Source organism: Schistocerca gregaria, chromosome 1, assembly GCF_023897955.1.
Source record: "Schistocerca gregaria isolate iqSchGreg1 chromosome 1, iqSchGreg1.2, whole genome shotgun sequence".
Taxonomy (NCBI): Eukaryota; Metazoa; Arthropoda; class Insecta; order Orthoptera; family Acrididae; genus Schistocerca; species Schistocerca gregaria.
In genome coordinates this window covers 846,308,051-846,329,962 of record NC_064920.1, presented here as the reverse complement: position 1 = coordinate 846,329,962, position 21,912 = coordinate 846,308,051, and the positions used below count along the sequence as shown (strand labels likewise).

General features: G+C 43.4%; 1 protein-coding gene across 1 annotated transcript in view; it reads left to right on the top strand.

Annotated features, from left to right (window-relative positions):
* The first annotated feature begins 15,953 nt into the window (after positions 1–15,953).
* LOC126272587 (facilitated trehalose transporter Tret1-2 homolog) overlaps positions 15,954–21,912 on the top strand; it is a 340,117-nt gene continuing 334,158 nt past the window's right edge. The window contains exon 1 of the mRNA XM_049975536.1: positions 15,954–16,238. Coding sequence (XP_049831493.1) covers positions 16,161–16,238 — 78 coding nt within the window. The 5' untranslated portion in view covers positions 15,954–16,160. The remainder of the gene's footprint in view (positions 16,239–21,912) is intronic.

Below are 21,912 nucleotides of genomic sequence, written 5' to 3'. Positions count from 1 at the left end.
CCACCAGTAGCCCCAGCTGGTACTGCAGCAACATGCCATAAGCCATCACCAGTATCATCTTCCACCCTGCATCAATAGATTTACAGACGTATTACGGCATGGTCTGTCATGGTCCTGGAACAAGTGAACAAAGTGCACGTCGGTGCGAGAAGTATGGTTAGCAATCCCGTCTAGGTCACCACCTAATCATATACCCAGTCTCTACCCAACCTTTTTCCTGTCTCATTCACAATTATTACCTCACCCTCGCTTCTTAATTCCATACATAAAGGCCCTTAATCCTCTGGCACTTGCCTGAGCCCCGCATTTAGGTTAAAAACGTTAGTGACCTGGTATGCTGACTTTTCCTGTATCTAAGGGCCTCCACTTTCCCCGTGCTTACTTCCTAGCAGAAATACTTTCTTCTTCTCAACATTTTTCACTCACATAAGCTACCTTATAACTTGTGGAGTCTGCTGCATATTTCTACTTAACTCTTGACAGCTGCTGAAATCTTGTTTTGGTGTGCACATCAAAACTTCCAGACCTCCTCCTCTTCCTCCTCCCATTTACCCGTTGCCTGTTCTGAATTATACTCCTCCCCTGCCCCCTTAACTCCTTAGGAGTTCTTTCCTAGCTTCCCTTCCTGTTCCTTAATCAAATCACTCCTACTGCACATTATGCAGTCCCTCTCTGGTGTTCCCAAAGACTTTCTCCCACCTCCCACATCTTGAAGCTATTTCCCACAAGATACCCAGTAAATGCCATTTCTCACGACAACTTCCACACCTTAAATTAATCGACAAAGATTCTGAAACGAAGAATAAGAAACCGTGTATACGCTAGATTACGTAAATCTGCGAGAATGTATGAAGTTTGTACTTCAAATAGTTAACAGTAATAATGGGCGTTTATTGCCTTTCCTTTACAATTTTATATGCAATAAGACAGTAGACCGAGTTAGCATCTGTGTATGTCTAAAGGGATTTGATGAATAAGTTTAATTAACGAGATTATTCTAACATTATTACTCGGAGACAAACAAGAGACATTTCGTAAAATGCACTTCTCTGACATAACAGGCACTAATACGTGTATTTATCACAAAATTCAAGTACTACTTACACATTTTCACAGTACTTATCATTCGGAAAAATTAGACCATGAGTATCGACAAGTCAAAACAACGCGGAATATGTCCTAAAACATGCAGTAAGAAATCAAAACAATCAAAGCTTTGCTTGTGTTGTAATACTAGATACTGATCAGTGTATTCGCTAAAAAATGTATTCAACTGAAGCACTAAAAACTTAACTACATTATTTTCTTCTATGTTCAGGGTATACTACTATACATGAACTACAGTCAATGAGCACATAAAAAGACATAAGTACAGATAATGCACTGATCTAAATCCCAAGACCAAGAAGGAGTTGTGCGAATAAACGAAAGTTGGTAGGCGTTTTTCTACATCTGAGAGATGATGTCCATTCAAATTTCGCGCCTGTAGCGTAAGAGTGGCGCTGGTAGCGGCACAACGAGGATGTAAATCAGGTTCGTTTCAAATACGCGCTGTCACGGTTGTGAGCGTTAGTTACGTTTGAAACTGGACGCGGTGAACGGATGTTAGTGAAGAATGTCTTTCAGGCGACAAAGATGCCATTATCGACACCTATCGAGATCGTGTAATAGGCCTACGGAATGCTGAATGTTCCTTCCGCGATGTTGCAGAAACACCTGGCAGGAATGTAGCTGCTATACATGATTGGTGGCAGCGGCTTTCAGCAGAATGTACAGTCGTAAGAAGACCGGGCTGCGGTGACCCCGAGGCACTGCCGTGTTGGACATTCTTCGTATTCGGCGTACTGTTGCGGCGCATCACTCTGCACCTGCAACAGCAAATTGAACAGTAATTGGCACCGCAGTAGCACAACCAACTGTTGCAAACCTGTTACTTCAAGTACAGCTCCAAGCCAGACGCCCTGTAGCGTGCATTCTACTGGCGAGGTTAGAAGGACATAATTGAGCGCCTGCAGCCATTCTGTCTGCGGCCTAACGGCAATGGACTTACACCTGGAGTTATGATCTGAGGCCAAGATGAGACCAAGATGGCCGCCAAGTGATATCACAGGTATTTTCTTAGTCCGCTGAAAGAACTTAATTAAGAGGAAATAGTGTCAAATTTAAATTTTATTTGTTTTGTTTACTTGCTGTAGTGTCCGTTCTTGTCGCACAACTGAATATTAGCGTCCCAGCAGCGCTTGTTCTTGAAAAAACTTGTTCTTTATTTGAAGTCGCGATAATCGTGACATAACCCGAAATATTGCGTGACATAAACACAAAAAATTCTATTCAAGTTGTCTTGATAGCGCAAAGTTTGTTTAAAAAAGACTGCTGCTACTTTCAGATGTGTGTATTGTCGCAATAAATGTGGAATTAAACGTTTCTAAATCGTATTTAACTAACACATTTCGTATTGTTTACTAGTTAGACAGACGCGATCAAGGCCTAAATTTTCTGAGTTATAAACGTTTAAAAATCTTACCAAACACACCTGATAACGTAAATTCTCTAAAAGAAAATCAATTACAAATTCATTCTATCTCTAAATCAGCACAAAAAAACTACCGCACATAAGACCTTTGTGTCGTTTTTTGTTTACACACAGCCAATCTTACGTCCTTGACAAATTTAAGACATTCTTTAAACTTAATTATTCTTTCGAAACTGACCATGAGTGAGAAATGTGGGAGCTGATATAGGGTAGTGAGTAGAGGGATTTGTTGCTAATCTTGTAGGAAATATATTCACTGGGTGGGGGGGGGGGGGTGGCGCAGTGGGGAGAATGTTGGGGGAACAGAAGAGGCTCTCTCCTGGAATTGCAGAGTATGCAGTAGGAAGATTCTGATTGGGAAACAGGAAAGGAAAATCTGTGCCCTTCAGACACAGTTGGAGAAAGCAAGGAAGGAACTCATAAGGATCAAGGGAGATAGGGGGGAGGAGGGTGGTTGGGACCTGACAACTGGTAGGAGGATAGGAAGAAACAGAACGCGATCTGATAGTTTTATCATCGACACCAAAAACAGGTATCTACCACTGCCAGAGTTAAGTGAAGAAGAGCCTCAGGTAGAACGAGAAGCAGAAAATGTGCAACACTCTTCAACCGAGGCCAAGAAGCCTAGGAATGTGCAAAGTGTTAGAAAGAAGAAAGTGCTGCTTCTAGGTAGTAGCCATGGGCGAGGTGTAGGCTCTCAGTTGCAGGAAAGTTTAGGGGCAGCGTACCAGGCCAGCAGTATCTTCAAGCCTAATTCAGGGCTAAGTCATGTGATAGAGGACCTAATGTCTTTATGTAAGGACTTTACAAAAGAGGATCATGTAGTGATAGTGGGTGGGGCGGGGAACAGTTTGGGCAGGGATGGGGCATATGACAGGTGGTGACCTGGACAAGATAGTTTCCCTGACTCATGGCACCAATGTACACTTTGTTGAGCTGTTCCGGCGTCATGATCAGCCACGCCTTGATGGAGCTGTGAGGCGAATCAATGTGGGGCTGGGGATGGCTCTGAGGACGGCCAACTTTGCTCATGTTTCTCTGGTGCCCGTCGGGACTATCAACAGATGGGGTTTCACTAGGCATGGCCTACACCTAAACAGGGTTGGGAAAGGAAGATTGGTACAGCTGATTCATAAAAGTATAGGGTGTGGATCTCGGGCCACACATGGTCAAATATCTGTTGTCATGGGTAGGTAAAGTAGATCTTTTTTTAGGATAAATCCAGACAACAGGTTCCCCGGCCTAAAGAGTATCTCCAGGACTTCAAAAAATACTGAAACAATCACTCACAAGACAGATTTTAACACCTCAAATATCACATATAACAGATGTCAAAAAATGGTTCAAATGGCTCTGAGCACTATGGGACTTAACTTCTGAGGTCATCAGTCCCCTAGAACTTAGAACTACCTAAACCTAACTAACCTAAGGACATCACAAAGTTCCCGGGTTCGATTCCCGGCGGGGTCCAGGATTTTCTCTGCCTCGTGATGGCTGGGTGTTGTGTGACGTCCTTAGGTTAGGTAGGTTTAAATAGTTCTAAGTTCTAGGGGACTGATGACCTAAGATGTTAAGTCCCATAGTGCTCAGAGCCATTTGACATCATAAACATCCACTCCCGAGGCAGGACTCGAACCTGCGACCGTAGCGGTCTCGCGGTTCCAGACTGTAGCGCCTAGAACCGCTCGGCCACTCTGGTCGGCACCAGATGTCACAAAGAAAAACAAACCATTGGAAAGAGTAACATGGGGTATTTCACAGACTTAACAATCCTCCATCAAAACATGCAATCAATAAAAAATAAAATACAACTATTAGAAGTTGAGCTCCAATCTTTGAACTGCACAGTATTTGTATTACTGAGCACTGGTGTAGAGACACAGAAATCCAACATGTAGTATTAGCATTCTATGAAAAGACAAACTCTTACTGCAGAACTGCTTCAAGGGGTGAAGGATCATGCATTTATATCAGGAAAGGAACACAGTTCAAATCAAGACATGAACTCAGTACCATAAGTAAATAGCAACACTTAGAAATTATTGAATTAACCATTTTGTGTGTGTACGGATGTCCCAGTGGAAGCGTGGACACTTTTTTCAATAAGTAAACAGAAGTTATATAGATAAAGTCTCAAGTACAAAGGGTCACATAATTCTGTGTGGGGACATTAACATCAACACTTTTTAACATCATAAATGAATCCAGCAGCACCTTCATAAACATCCTTCAAAGTTTTTGAATGTCCCTATTGGTCAATAGTGCAACAAGGGTTACCACAACGACTTCATCAGGAATTGACCATGTGGCCACAAACATGGACAGGGAAAAATGTGATGTAGCTGTAAAAGATCTAGGACTATCAGTCCATCTCTGTCAAATAACCACAGTAAAGTCACGCATCGAATCATTCCCTAAACTACAAGCATACAAATGACATCTATCAGAAATCAAAATAAAATATTTTCCAAAAGAACTAGAAAAACAAAGCTGGGAAGGTGTGTAAGGAAACCAATGTGAATACGAAATTCTCTAAATTCTCCACATTGTTTAAATTGAACTCTGAAAAGGCATTTCCAAAAGTATTCATGTTTGTATCAACATCTCACAAAAACAGATGGATAACAGCAGGCATTAAGAAGTTCTCTCAAACATTAAACACCTCAGTTCCATGAAAGAGATTCACAATGATCCAGAATTAATAAAATTTCTACCATAGATACAAAAAGATCTATAAGAAGGCGCTGATTGCTGCAAAAAAGTCATTTAATGACAAAATAATATATAATGCAGAGAATAAAAGCAAACCAGTCCTTGATGTTATAAAAAAGGAAATGAAGAGAGGCAAACAAATGCAGGATAACATACTGCTAAGGGAGGGGGATGAAGTAATAAATGATCCACAGCACTCAGCAGACTATGTAAACGTGCTTTTTTCAAGTATTGCAGAGAATTTACAGCAAAAATTCCCCCAAACCAATATAACACCTGTAAATAATATTGCCCAAAACACAATGATGTTACTTCCAACCACAGAGAATGAAGTCAGTAAAACAATTCAAAAACTAAAATATAAAAAGTCAGTAGGCTTAGATGAAGTACCAATGTGTGTACTGAAATAATGCACAGGAATTATACAAGGCCCCTTAACAAATACAATAAATGAATACTTCACATCAGGGACATTTCCAGAGCAGTTGAAACAGGCAAGAGTTGTAACTTTCCTTAAGAAAGATAATGCAGAAGACATAGAAAATTACCAGCCCATTTCCCTGCTATCAGCATTCTCAAAAATAATAGAAACAATTATGAAAAGACAGATTAATAAATTGCCCGAATAAATACAATCTTTTAAGCGAATCACTGTCTGGCAAAAATAGACTCAGCCATAGCAGAATTCCCAAAAGTTGTACTTGATGCTCTTGATAAAGATGAGTGTCGTCACAGGCATATTTTTGGATCTTTCTAAGGTATTTGATACAGTCGACCACAGGACTCAACTAAATAAATTAGAAGCATTAGAAACAAGAGGGGTAGGTAATGACTGGTTTCGACTATACCTAACAGATAGGGTACAAAGACTAGTTATAACACATACTTCAAATAAATCTAAACATTTAGTAAAACACTTATCAGAACCAAAACATTAATATAGGGGTTCCGCAAGGTAGCATATTAGGACCAATGCTGTTCCTGATATACATCAATGTCTTTCCCAGTAGTGTTACTCATGGTGAAAAACTCCTCTTCGCTGATGACAGCAATATTGTAGTCACTGAAGAGAACTCCTTGCCAAGAAAACAAATGAAACTCTGAAGGAAGTTTATGATTGGTCAATAAGTAATAAAGTGATATTGAACATAAAGAAAACTAATGCCATGCATTTCAGTTTGAAGAGGAAAAATGACAATGTTAAATTAAATGTAGATGGCACCTCTATAGACTGTGTAACAAATGCAAAATTTCTAGGAATGAATATTGATTCTCAGTTGAAGTGGTATGAACAAACGAAGGTACTTGAAAACAGAATGTCATCAGCATGTTATTCCCTTAGAATCCTATCATCAGTGTGTAGCATGCAGTGTCTTTTAGTTGCATATTATTCATATGTACCCTCAATTCTTAGCTATGGCATTCTTTTTTGGGGAACAAATGCACAAAATCTGAACACAATTTTCAAACTCCAAAAAAGAGCCATAAGAATAATAACCAAAAATACTAGTCGAGCTCATTGTCAAGATCTGTTCAGAATACTGGAGATATTAACTGCTCCATGTGAATACATTTACCAGTCAGATGTTCACATCAAAAATAACATTGGTAATTACTGCACAAGCAGCTCTGTCCATGACCATGCAACAAGAGATAGCCTCAACTTAGATTTACCGAGAAAAGATAAACATAAAACTCAAAACATCATTTTCTACTAATGAATAAAACTATACAATAAATTACCAAAAAACTATTAAAGAAAATTCAAAAATACACTTATTTAAAAAGGTAGCTGTTACACAATACATTCTGTACCTTGAAGGATTACTTAGCTAAAACAGGGTAGGGGTTTCATAAAAAATGTCATACAAATAAATAATAATAATAATAATAATAATAATAATAATGATTACAAAATAACCAACATTCCACATAACACATTCACTTTGTGTTTTTTCCTTCTTTTTTTCCTTTCTAGAAACACTTACCCCCAAGCTATGCATAGCACAATACTAGCACCTCGTCCCCTTTCTGAGCTCAACATCTCACTCTTTATGGAGGGATGCTGACTCATTTTTTCCAGGATAGCAAATGGGAAGTTGCGGTACAGAAAATGGCCTATAAATCACCAGAATGTGTGTGTGTGTGTGTGTGTGTGTGTGTGTGTGTGTGTGTGTGTGTGTGTGTGTGTGTAATGAGTGAAGTGTTATGAAACAACGTGTGTATAGTGTGTACAGTGACTGATAGTGAGATATGAGTGAACATTGTAGCATTACATTATTTAATGAGTTATTTATAAAAAAAGTATTGTACGAGTATACCAGGAGTAAATCTAATCATTGTCTCTAACTAGAAGTCTGTAAATATATGTGTATACGAATTAGCTAATTTTAAATTGATGTAAATTTGTAAATACTTTGACATGTCCTATAGCCCTGTAAAAAGAGGTCTACAGATGAATAAAGCTACTACTACTACTAGGTGTGATTTTATATGACAGCAGGAGCACACTAGTGGTTATCCCACGCTCCCTGACGCACATTCTGGTGATTACACTGCTAATAAATGTACCAGCACTTCACATTTGCAAAGGCTTTTCTCGCACTCACATTAACCTGTGGTCTTGCAATGTTAATCATTTAAATTTGTTACCTAGAAAATATATTCCCAAAGTTTGATTACTCTACATTAATTGTTACTTATTGTTGGGATTTTTCCGTCGGCGTAAATTAAAAACAGGTCTTACATTCCAATGTCCAGTCTCGTTATCCAGTCAAGGTTTGATGCTGTGGCCATGAAGGAGTCGTTCGGTCTCAATTTACACTCTTCGACAAAGTGCCGGGTGGTCTGGTTCGATGCTCCACAATCACAACTCGGGGCAGGCTGTTTACCCCATTTGTGCAGGTTGTATGCACACACTCCGTATACTTTCGGGTGCAGTTTATATCCTTGCAAACATGCTGTAACTGTTCTAGGCCCCTACACACGCATTGCGGCATAAGGAAACCACTTTGAAAGCCTTCAGTATTAAATTTCAAGTTGTCTTCTGTAGCATAACTATGATGACAAGAATATACAATTCCATTATGTCGTAGTAGACAAAAACTTTCTAACACCTAGTTTGCGCCACCTTATAGTTCCACCAAGTCCTGAGAGATTGATTATCAGCAGGTATTATTTGTGGGTTGTTACTAAGCTGCTTTTTTAGTTTTATTTTATATGTTTTGTCCCGTGGGGCTTTCGAGAGTGAAACAATTCTGTTTGCTATTTGGACGGGTGTCACTGATTAATCTAACTGAATTGGTCGGCTACTTCCACCCACCTTCTTAAGCAAGCTGCAGGATGACGACTTGATTTATTAAAATCCAACTAGATTAATGTTTCGATCCATTTCTCTCCTCCTGATACATTTCAGTCAACGGATCAGGATTACCGTCCACCATATACACTCCTGGAAATGGAAAAAAGAACACATTGACACCGGTGTGTCAGACCCACCATACTTGCTCCGGACACTGCGAGAGGGCTGTACAAGCAATGATCACACACACGGCACAACGGACACACCAGGAACCGCGGTGTTGGCCGTCGAATGGCGCTAGCTGCGCAGCATTTGTGCACCGCCGCCGTCAGTGTCAGCCAGTTTGCTGTGGCATACGGAGCTCCATCGCAGTCTTTAACACTGGTAGCATGCCGCGACAGCGTGGACGTGAACCGTATGTGCAGTTGACGGACTTTGAGCGAGGGCGTATAGTGGGCATGCGGGAGGCCGGGTGGACGTACCGCCGAATTGCTCAACACGTGGGGCGTGAGGTCTCCACAGTACATCGATGTTGTCACCAGTGGTCGGCGGAAGGTGCACGTGCCCGTCGACCTGGGACCGGACCGCAGCGACGCACGGATGCACGCCAAGACCGTAGGATCCTACGCAGTGCCGTAGGGAACCGCACCGCCACTTCCCAGCAAATTAGTGACACTGTTGCTCCTGGGGTATCGGCGAGGACCATTCGCAAGCGTCTCCATGAAGCAGGGCTACGGTCCCGCACACTGTTAGGCCGTCTTCCGCTCACGCCCCAACATCGTGCAGCCCGCCTCCAGTAGTGTCGCGACAGGCGTGAATGGAGGGACGAATGGAGACGTGTCGTCTTCAGCGATGAGAGTCGCTTCTGCCTTGGTGCCAATGATGGTCGTATGCGTGTTTGGCGCCGTGCAGGTGAGCGCCACAATCAGGACTGCATACGACCGAGGCACACAGGGCCAACACCCGGCATCATGGTGTGGGAGCGATCTCCTACACTGGCCGTACACCTCTGGTGATCGTCGAGGGGACACTGAATAGTGCACGGTACATCCAAACCGTCATCGAACCCATCGTTCTACCATTCCTAGACCGGCAAGGGAACTTGCTGTTCCAACAGGACAATGCACGTCCGCATGTATCCCGTGCCACCCAACGTGCTCTAGAAGGTGTAAGTCAACTACCCTGGCCAGCAAGATCTCCGGATCTGTCCCCCATTGAGCATGTTTGGGACTGGATGAAGCGTCGTCTCACGCGGTCTGCACGTCCAGCACGAACGCTGGTCCAACTGAGGCGCCAGGTGGAAATGGCATGGCAAGCCGTTCCACAGGACTACATACAGCATCTCTACGATCGTCTCCATGGGAGAATAGCTACCTGCATTGCTGCGAAAGGTGGATATACACTGTACTAGTGCCGACATTGTGCATGCTCTGTTGCCTGTGTCTATGTGCCTGTGGTTCTGTCAGTGTGATCACGTCATGAATCTGACCCCAGGAATGTGTCAATAAAGTTTCCCCTTCCTGGGACAGTGAATTCACGGTGTTCTTATTTCAATTTCCAGGAGTGTATGATCTTCGTTTTCATGGCTCCACGATGGAATATATATTCCTTGCGGTAACCCCTAAGTACAAATTTCTTTGCAGCCGAGATTACAGCACTAACAAATCTTTCATAATCTTCAGGTGAAACTGCTATTCATGTGATTATTTTATCAAGTTCCTTGGAGAATGTTTCCCAGTTTGTCCTCTGAAAGTTCCAAGTTAGTCTAACTGGAATCTGGAACCCCACTTTGTACATGACTGGTCAGCGTGAGCTGTTACAAAAGTCACCTAGAATTATGCTGGACATGTGTAGCGGTTGCTTTTAAGAAATTTGTTTCGATGAGCAAGGAACTGGGTTTTAATCTCCGCTCCATGCTGAAGATCTGAATTTACCCTTACCTTATGCATTAAAATGAGGCTTAAATGGTTTTCTTCAGCTTGTTCTGCAAGTGCAGACCATTCTAATCACTGGTGTTATATTTACACATTGTATGACTGCTTTTAAAATCGCCTGTATAGATAGCTGGATCAGCGAGTGGTGTTAGAACTTCAGGTTGCGCTTGGACTCAAGGTGTCTTATACACTTTTGCTACTACGGTCTTTTTAACTTTATTGGTGACAATCTGGTTCTCATTTTCAGTATCAACACGTAATAAGCAGGCATTTTCTATACTACTACGAAAGCAAGTTGCGCTGCATCAAATACTTATTACTCTTGTATTCTGCTTCTTGATCGAATATTAACTTCACTGTCGATATGAGTATCTTGAATAACAGCGATGTCCACATCCTTTTTCCTGAAGATCTTGGATAGAATCTCACCTTATGATCTGCTGGATCCTTCTGTTCCGAGATAGTGCATTCTGAGTCTTTGTCCTTTAGCTCTGAAAAGAGCCGTTTAGATGTAAATTTGATATTATCCTTTCATGTACAGAGGGGAGGAACGATCGACCCCCTAAATAACTTGTAATTACGCAAGACAAATACCCATTCGCCTCGTTAGTCGGCTATCTTGAATATTTTGTTGCACAAATTCAACATGCTTATTCGATCTTGTATGTGATAATTAACCTTTTTACACGAGATGACGTACTTTAGCGGCTTACTCTTGTTTTCTGAGTGTACCATACGTCGATAAGTTAGCTGTTTGTACTCAGTTATGAGAATGTGTAATTTACATATAATTTATTGTTCCTGATTGTCTTATTTCGTAATTTTGGTACATCTTGTACATGGCCACACTCAATAGCAGGACGCCTCTGTCTTATTTCTTCAGACTGGCGGATGGTCATCATAGACGGTTTCAGTTGTATATGAGTGTGATGTGTAACTGGAGTAAAGACATAAATGATTTAGGGGATCACTGTACATTCTGCTGCTACTATGTTGCAAGTACTAAAGAATGAAGAGATTAGCTTGTAGTTACTGAGGCTATAGATACTACCGTAAGGAACAGCTCGATAGGCAGTTCAGTTGAAGAGGTATGTACATCTCTTAAAGAGGCAAACAAATAAGTTGGAAGGAATACACACGTACAAGGAAGGTAACTGAGAAGAAGTCGTGGGTAAAAGAAGAAATACTTCAGTTGATCGACGAAAGCAGGAAGTACAAAAATGTACGGAGAAATTCAGGGATACAGAAACAGAAGTCACTTAAGAATGAGATAAATAGGAAGTGCAGGGAAGCTAAGGCAAATTGGCTGCAAGAAAAATTTGAAGAAATAGAAAAACAAATGATTGTGGGAAGGACTAAATCTGCATATAGAAAAGCCAAAACAACTTTCTGTGAAATTAAAACTAAAGGCGGTAACATTGAAAGTGGAATGGGAATTGCACTCCTAAATGAAGAGGAGAGAGTGGATAGCTGAGAAAACTACATTGAATGTCTCTATGATGGGGAAGACTTCTCTGATGACGAGACAGAAGAAGAAACAAAGTTCGACAGGAAGAGATAGGGGACCCAGTATTAGAATCGGAGTTTAAAAGGGCTTTGGACTTCTTTTAAGATCAAAAAGGCAGATGAAATACATAATATTCCATCAGAATATTTAAAATAATTGGGGGAAGTGGCAACAATAACAACTGAAACTTCCCAGCAGATTAAAACTGTATGCAAGACCGAGGCTCGAAATCGTGACCTACACAAGTGAGCTACCAGAGCAAAAGTCACGAGCCCCCCCCCCCCCCCCCCCCCTCACAGCGTCAGTTCTGCCAGTACCTCGTCTCCTACCTTCCACACTTCACAGAAACTCTTCTGCGAACCTAGCAGAACTAGCACTCCTGGAAGAAAGGATACTGCAGACAGCAACAGCCTGGGAGTGCTTCCAGAATGAGATTTTCACTCTGCAGTGGAGGCAAAGGACCCGCGTTCCAGTCTCAGTCCGGCACACAGTTTTAATCTGCGGGGAAGTTTCATATCAGCACACACTCCGCTGCAGAGTGAAAATCTCATCCTGGAAACGCCGCCCACGGAGTTGCTAAGCCATGTCTCTGAAATGTCCTTTCTTTCAGGAGTGCTAGTTCTGCTAGGTTCGCAGAAGAGTTTCTGTGAAGTGTGGAAGGTAGGAGACGAGGTACTGGCAGAAATGAAGGTGTGAGGGCGGGTCGTGAGTCGTGCTTGGGTAGCTCAGTTGGTAGAGCACTTGCCCGCGAAAGGCAAAGGTCCCGAGTTCGAGTCTCGGTCTGGCACACAGTTTCACGGTTTGAGGAGCCGGCTCATAGGGATAACAGTGTGGGGGAATGCTTTCATCTGCCGCGCCTATGGAGATGACATCGTGTTCTTGGTTCTACCGAAGGATGAAGTGCGAGAGGCACTGGCAAGGATCAACCAGTACAGGACTGCTGCGGGCAGCCGTGTGAACCTGACGAAATATAGTGCTATGTCCATCGGTCGAGGTCTTCCAGCAGAGATTGTGGCTCCATTGCCATTAGTGGACACGCTCAAATGTACGGGGATCACATTCACGCGTGATATACAGCGCACAATCTCCTTTAACTATAAACGCCTGTTTCAAGCTATTCGCGCGAAAGTTAGTGGCAACCGCCTGAGAGCAATGGACATGTTACAAAGGGTGGATTTTGTTAACACTCATCTAGTCTCGCGAATGCCCCATTTAGCACAGATTTTACCGATGCCAAAGGCAATGGCACACAGACTTCAGGCGAAGTTCGGCTACTTTGTAGGCGCGGGTCTTATCCTCAAAGTCCGCTACGACACGCTGACACTTCCTTCTCGAGATGGCGGCCTCGGCCTTGTCAACGTCCAAGCGAGATCAGCTGCCCTTTATATAAGTACGATGGTTAAGTCGTGGACCCGCCGCCGAACCGGATTATGGGGAAGCCTGATGGACGAACTGGCCCCTCCCTCTCGAGTGGCACCTGTCGCAGTAGCCCATATTTATTCCCCGCTCTCTCACGTCAGGACCTTTTTCATCGAACACAGTTATGTCCATGCCTACTTGCCTAGTACCAGGAACCCTACCGCACGTGATGTCTACCGCCCAATGATGAGACATCATACTAGGAAGGTTGTGGAAAGCCGACATCCCGCGATCGCATGGCCAGTGTGTAACCTCCCCCTCACTTATCGACCTTAATGACCGTGAAAAATTAAACCGCGTGCACCTAATGGAAATTTGGGAAAGGTAATCGTCACCGAAGTTCATTTGTCGGTAAAGAGGGAAAAAGGGTTACATCTAAATAAAAGGAAAAATGCAAATGAAATTGTTGGACATTAATTTTGAGAAAAGGGTACAATTAATAAAGAAAGAAATGTGCGGTCGTTACGTTAACAATTAATTGACGTTAAGTAGATATTTGAGATTTGGGGAAAATTACGGTCGCCAGTCCTATGGATAACTACTATAATAACTGAAAATGAAAGATTAATGCACTTGACTGAGAAGTGGCGGCTCCGGTCTCCTAAACTGACATACGGCTGGGAGAGCGGTGTGCTGACCACATGCCCTTCCATATCCGCATCCAGTTACGCCTCTAGCTGAGGATGACACGGCGGGCGGTCGGTACCGTTGGGCCTTCCAGGGCCTGTTCTGACGAAGTAAATGATTTTGTCAGGGACCGGACGTTAAACATCTCTTCAAACATCCCTTTGTATCGTGCAAGGCTTCACTCCTCCCCATCAGTTTTTCTCTGTACCCTTATAAGTCATTCTTACTGCCCTCCCCCTACCACCCCCCCCCCCCCTCGGTCTCCTGTTAATATTGCCTCATGAGTCATGCCTTAGTACACGGGTGTCCAACCCGCAGCCCAAAGCAGCTGCCAGTGCGGCCTATGAAGTCAGCACCTATTGCACGATAGGTTAAAAAAAAAATGCCGGCCGTGGTGGCCAAGCGGTTAAAGGCGCTACAGTCTGGAACCGCGTGACCGCTACGTTCGCAGGTTCGAATCCTGCCTCGAGCATGGATGTGTGTGATGTCCTTAGGTTAGTTAGGTTTAATTAGTTCTAAGTTCTAGGTGACTGATGACCTCACAAGTTAAGTCGCATTGTGCTCAGAGCCATTTTTTTGAACCATTTGAACCATAAAAAAATATCCTACTGTGTAAAGTTATGATAAATTTAATAGTTTCAATTTGGAACTTCTCCCACACGACATCATTCTCTTATTGGTCCTTCCTTTTTTCCAGTGGTTATTACGGCCCGAAAAAAAAAAAGGTTCAAATGGCTCTGAGCACTATGGGACTTAACATCTGAGCTCATCAGTCCCCTACACTTAGAACTACTTAAATCTAACCAACGTAAGGACATCACGCACATCCATGTCCGAGACAGGATTCGAACCTGCGGCCGTAGCGGTCGCGCGGTTCCAGACTGAAGCGCCCAGAACCGCTAGGCCACTTCGGCCGGCCGCGGCCCGAAAGTTCGTCTTCTTCCAATATGGCTCAGGGAAGCTAGCAGGCTGGTCACTCCTGCTCTTAATGTCCGTGAACTTGGACATGCCGGCCGCTGTGGCCAAACGGTTCTAGGCGCTTCAGTCCGGAACCGCGCTGCTGCTACGGTCGCAGGTTTCTAATCCCGCCTCGGGCATAGATGTGTGTGATGTCCTTACATTGGTTAGGTTTAAGTAGTTCTAAGTCTAGGGGACTGATGACCTCAGATGTTAAGTCCCATAGTGCTCAGAGCCATTTGAACTTTTTTTTTTTTTTTTCGGGCCGCAATAACCACTGGAAAAAAGGAAGGACCAATAAGAGAATGGTGTCGTGTGGAAGGAGTTCCAAATTGAAACTATTAAATTTATCATAACTTTACACAGTAGGATATTTTTTTATGGTTCAGATGGTTATTACAGCGAACAGAGACGTCAATGAACGAACGGACCGATCATAACTTTGCGAAAATAAAGAAAGCAAACTTTTCACTCGAGGGAATACTTGAATAAAGGACCTATCATTCCGCAACTGCTCACGCTAACCACGGGACCACGGCGCTCTCGAGCTCAGACTCTCCTCGATGTTGCTTATCTTGCGCATGGACTACTCAGTTTGTATGTTTAGATTATTTTTTCATAGTTCCACACAACTTCTTCCTGTTTTCTCGATTGATCTGTGTTCAGGGGTGTGATGGGGAGGTTGCCTTGTTAGAGCCGTTTGAACTTGGTCGTAGAGTGCACGAGTTCCCAAGGACACTTGACCGTATGATTGGAGTTTGAATCTAGAAATCAACAATATTTCCGGCAGAGGGCGGAAGGTTGAGAGACAAGGTATGTCCGCCTGTGTTATCGCGTTTCTGGGAATAGCGCGGCTGTGTGTGGGGTCGATCTGACTTCCAGATTCCTAACGCGTCGGTGGAGCGCACCGGGAAACGCGGAGGAACGGGAGTGATTCACGGTTGGGGGTGTCGGTGGCCGGTGCAGTTGCAGCCCGCGGCCCGCCGCGTGTATAGCGCTGGTGGAGGGGGCCGGCGCTCCGCCACGCCGCCGTGGAGTGCCGCAGGCCCGCTCGCCAGTCGCACGCCGGCCCCTGCCGCTCACCACTGACTACTGTGCGCTCCGCCTCGACACACGCCCCGACCGGGATGCTCAGCGCCCGCCACTGAGCCAGTCGCACACGGACTCGGGATGACGCCGTCGCACGTCGCACGCCACACGCCGCTTCCGCCAGCGGCGCCACCGCGTCTGCCTCTGCCGTTGCCTCAGGTCAGTGGCAGCTGCAGCGCCTGGCCGTGCAGTTTCCGATATTGCGCCCATCTGCAACAAGTCACCGATACTCGTGGCAAGCCACTCTGACGGGAGTCGGTCGCCGGCTGTTGAAGCCTATGCGGTGCATTTGCCACCACACAGTCTTCGCGGAAATGAGATCTTAGCGCTTTTAACGCCCCTGCTTTTATTTTGGTTGTTAAAATCTGGAATAAACTGGCAGCTTATCCTTTGACCTCTGTCGCCGTGACCTAATGTTATCGATTTTGTCAAATGGTTCAAATGGCTCTGAGCACTATGGGACTTAACTTCTAAGGTCATCAGTCCCCTAGAACTTAGAACGACTTGAACCTAATTAACCTAAGGACATCACACACATTCATGCCCGAGGCAGGATTCGAACCTTCGACCGTAGCGGTCGCGCGGTTGCAGACTGAAGCGCTTAGAACCGCTCGGCCACTCCGGCCGGCCGATTTTGTCACGGTAGATGCTATAGCGAGATCTGGCTGCTTAATAACATTATATTGAGGAAATACAGATCTTGCGATGATCAGGTTCACTGTAAGTTTTCGTTTTGTTAAGTAATGTGTTTTCGTTAAACACGATGGGAGACAGACACTACCCTCGTCTTACCCATATACTCGCGTCTAATCTAAACACGGGTTCAGTACAACTAAATATCGCCACACGTTGTTGTACAAGGGGACTTCACAAAATTAACTGCACATTGGTATTGTGGGCCAAGGAGTTATTATTGTTACTGCACTACACTTAAAAGTGACACAGATACGTCACACTACTTTTCTACATAGAGATCCTAGCACTTTGAACACCCCTGCTTTTATTTTAGTTGTTAAAATCTGGAATAATCTGGCAGCATAATCTTTGGTCTCTGTTGCCGTGAACTAGTGTTATAGAGTATCGATTTTGCCACGGTATATGCTATAAGTATAACGAGATCTGGCTGCTTAATAACATTATATTCAGGAAATACAGACCTTGCGATGACCAAGTTCACTGTGATTTTTAGTTTTGTTAAGTAATGTAATTTCGTTAAACACAATTGGAGACACACTACGCTCGTCTTACCCACATACTCGCGTCTAATCAAACCACGAGTTCATTACACCTAAATAACGTCACACGTTATTGTACAAGGGGACTTAAAAAAGTTAAGTGCACATTGGTATGGCGGTCCAAGGAGCTATTATTGTTATTGCACTGCACTTAAAAGTGACACAGATACGTGATACTACTTTTCTACATACTCACCAAGTACCTATAAATTTTCTACCGACCCTTCTGTTCCTCGACGGTAGAAATGCGCTCCTTGGTCACGGGGCCTTCGAGAGCAGCTTTGTGAACGTCCGCATTATCTGAAAATTCGTGACTGCTGCGAATAGTTTCTTGATTGCGCGAATACTGTCTGCCGTCCTTGTTGCGCCCCTTCCTTCACGATAACCATCACCCGCGTTGAAATTACAATTAAATCAATACCATTAGCTGCTGACAGGCGTTGAAATACAGCAACTGGGACGATTGAAAATGTATGCCCCGACCGGGAATCGAACCTGGAATCTCCTGCTTGCATGGCAGACGCTCTACCTATCTGAACTACTGAGGGCGCAGAGGACGGTGCGACTGCAGGGATTTATTCCTTAGACGCTCCCCGTGAGACCCACATTCTCAACTTATAGTCCACCCACTACATTCGTAGTGCCCCTGCCATTGTACTCATAACTCGCGGCAGACAATCCACCGAGTCCCGTAAGAGTTCAGGCAATTCGTGTGCATCCGCGTTGAAGAAGGTCATGTCCGAAAGAACAGATGCCATCTTCATATCACCCACGTTTGTGCCCCTCGTTTGAATTGTTGGCTCCTTTCCATGACACTGCATTTGGCCCATATGGCGCCAGAGTTCCGCGGTGAATCTGTATGTCAATACGGACGTTTTCCGCACAAGAATCGCACGGTCACGCATACATCAGCTTTGGTCCTGTGAACTTCAGCTTTGGAGTACGTTTTCAGTTACCGCGTCACTTCGCTCCACACTGCGATGCACCTGTTACCCACATCGCAGCAGAACTGTGCCTGCAGGGAACTTAAAACACGTACTACTTCTGACGATGCACCTGTCTTGTTGCGCAGTGGCTATAGCGTGGGATCACGTGCGTGATTTACTTTTAGAAGTCTCCTCGTAGTACTGTGCACACGTGTTCTACAATGCAGTCCATTGGACGTCGCGGCTGACGTGAGCACGTATAATCGAGACACTGCATATTTATATTAACTTTTTGGTAAAAGCAAATACTTTTGCCACTAATTGGTATAATTATAAGATTTGCTGAAGATCAACCCACAGTGATGGGGCCGCTACTTTCCTCCGCTAAGCCATCACAACAACGACTCGCTACTGTGAGCGACAACAGTATCAGTAATCTGACGATCTCCGCGCTCGATAATCAGTCCTTTACCTACTCACAATCTCTGTGAGCCAATTACGACTAATGAATGGTGAATTCCTTACATGTCCCAGACTTTAATCGGCTGCGATCAGACTCAGACTCGTATGGATCTGCCGAGGCGATGTGACGTCCATTCGTCAAATACTCCTCTTCCAGTACAATGATTTACACTTCTGGTAACATCGTCCCTGCAACACTGAAAATCCACCCTAGACATTGTTCATTTCTTATGGCATGGAGAACAAAGGCTACTGCTTTTTTTTTTTCACTCAACTCTTCTTCCTTCTTTCTTCGTTACGCCAAGTTAAAGAGCTCGTTTTAACTTGTTAGCTTGGTGTGATAGTTTCTTTTTCTTCTTCTCTCTCACGATTTCCATGTATTGTCTCTTCCGTTCCTCTGTCCAATGTTCCCCAGAGTATTATCTTAGCTTGCTCTACGAATGTGTGATTTGCAACTAGGATTCTAAACGCTCTGTGTTTTCTGATAGTATTTTCCGTGGTATTTGTTTCTCGTAAGTCCTGCTTAACTTCTTCTAACCAAGTGATTTTCAACTTTTTTGAATTTATTATATTAAGTAGTCTTTTTGTTATCTAGTGTCGTCTATTATGGAGAAGTGATTATAGGAGTTAAAGCGTCTTCTGCTTACTGCAACAGTGAACTTGTATGTTGGTGTGTTTAAATCTGTAGTTTCCTTTTTTTTAAAATCCATATGCCACTTAGCAGGCCCCCAAATTTTCTTAGAATTTTTCGCTTCCCCTTTGCAGTTTCAGAAATTTTTGAATGCTCTCCTAGACCTCTAGTTTCTGAAGCATATAATACAACAGGCAAGACAACCGCCTCCCGCAATGCCGAAGTTCCGCATTATGGAATATCACTCATGTATTGTAGTGATGTCATCTTATTCTGTACACTTTCTGGAGTTTGGTGTTCCACTCAACTGTGTTTAACCCTTTTCCTCATTTGCAAACCATTTCAATAACAGCTTCATCTTCAGGTGCTTAAGCGCTATTATCGACGTGACGTACAATTGCAAGTACATCCTCTTAATGTATTCTAGCATCCTCTAGCGCAGTAATTATGAGACAGTCTTATTTGTACGACATAGTCTTATAGTGGGTAATGCTTGGGTCCATAAACAGGTTATTCTAGCGGTGGTATATCACTTCGATAACTGCTCTTAAATGCCTGAAGATGAAGCTGTAGTTACTTCGAAGTCGTTTGCAAAGAAATTAAAATATTAAAACAGCTGAGTGGAGTAGGCACTCCTTTGTTCTCCATAACAGGGTATTTCGCTGCTGATGTCTCCAGTTTCCAGCTCTACGGAAGCAACAACAGTGTTGACGTTAGAAACCTAAAGTCTTGTGTAATTTCGATCCGTTATGGCCCAGACGTCTTGCAGCGATTGTCATTTCGCGTTAATGTCGGCTAACTCGCTACTCGCTCTCATGTCCCCTACTACTCACCTGTCTGTGATAAAGAGCTCAGGTAACGTGCCCACATTCGCGCCGTAAGCGGCATCTCGCGCAACATTCGGGCGTCATACACGGCATGTATTCAAATGGAACAACCCCTCCCATGCCTCTTGGCCGCTCAGTTTGTGTACTTTTCAAAGAGAAACCAACTGAACTAACAATACTTAGCGTATAAGACTGGTAGTAGAGATATGAAATTCGGAGGAAATATTTTCCCAAAGTCGGCCCTTAAGAGGGTAAATTGAGTACAAAATATGCGTCAAATGACCTGTTCCAGAGCTCGCGCCGAGGAGAACTAATCGACTAATTGAGTGGCTTATGGCACATAAGATAAAAATAATTTACGCAACAATGGGCGTAAAAAACGGGCGGTAATGGAACGGGAAAAGCTAAGACAGTAGGATGGACACAAACAGCATCAACAAGTGAAGTGTTCTGTGAATGGCTACCTGAAATTCCTTCAATTTAGCACTTACGCTTCGTAGACACTGCTTTCCTGGCTCACTGTCCACGTTACACTATCCAGTATTAATCTATCGGTCAATTCCCATCAAACAGCGACGGCGTAGGCAGGTTCTCCCTTAATTGTCGTTGCGAAGCATTGGCATTATGCATGGCGTAAGTCCCGTGGCACGGAAAATCCGCATTTAATTGCAATGCACCTTGGAAAGCTTTGCATCCGCAGTTATCTGCGATAACGCTGGTTATATGCAAGAAACAACAGCAGTGTAAAGGCCAGCGACAAATTTTGTTATACTTTCCTTTGACATCAATTGTGTGATGTGAGGTACATCTCTCCTGGCCTTGGCCATGGTGCGGGTTTTAAATTTTGAGTGATGAACTGCAGCTTAGCCATGATGTCTGAGAGAAAAATAAAGTTGACAGCTCTCTATTAATTAATTAATTCATTCATCAGTTTTGGTAACTGCATTTCTGCTTTCCGATCGCTACTGATGAAAAGCTAAGGGCAAAATACAAACCAGGATTTCTAGGTAAAGTGGGCAGATTTCGCAGTCACTGAAAAATTAACTACCGATGTGGACTTAAAAATTTAAGTATATAACTGAAAGAAAAAAAATTACACAAAGTTATTAAGGAAGGTGTTGTAAATTCATGGTGTAAACTTGGCAGAAAGGTCTGTAATGTACACGATATGCGTGCTTTTCATGCTTCACTTTGGGTTTAATTTTTAGTGAACGCGGACGACTGAACATCTACCTGTAACTTTTGGCAGGTTACTTTACTGGTTTCACTTTACGAAACCATTTTAGTTTCGCTGTAATATGTTGTATTATAAATAATGTCACGTCTGCTGGTTGGTAGACAGCAAGTCGTGACCACATATGTGCTTCTATGTGCAGTACTCATGTATCTCTCTGTGCTTCTCGATCTCATGTTCGTCCCTGTTTCATCAAGGATAAGTTTAAATCGACTTCATTTATTTTATTTGCTTATTAGTTTCACAAGAAGACGTGAAAAAGTAACAGTCTGAAATAAATCTGAATAACGCCTAATGCAAAACGTTACATGCATATGAATTGCTTTACGTCTACAGTTACAAACTTTAATGTAATTTTTAATCCGTAGCTATACGGCTCACAATGCTAAAGACGTCTTGTAGCCAACACTAGATCTGACTAAACAGAAACAACTAAATCCTCGACGTAGAGGATTTTGTACCAATAGCGCCGTTACATGTAGTAACTGTGAACTAGCCAGACATGCAAAGATATTGTT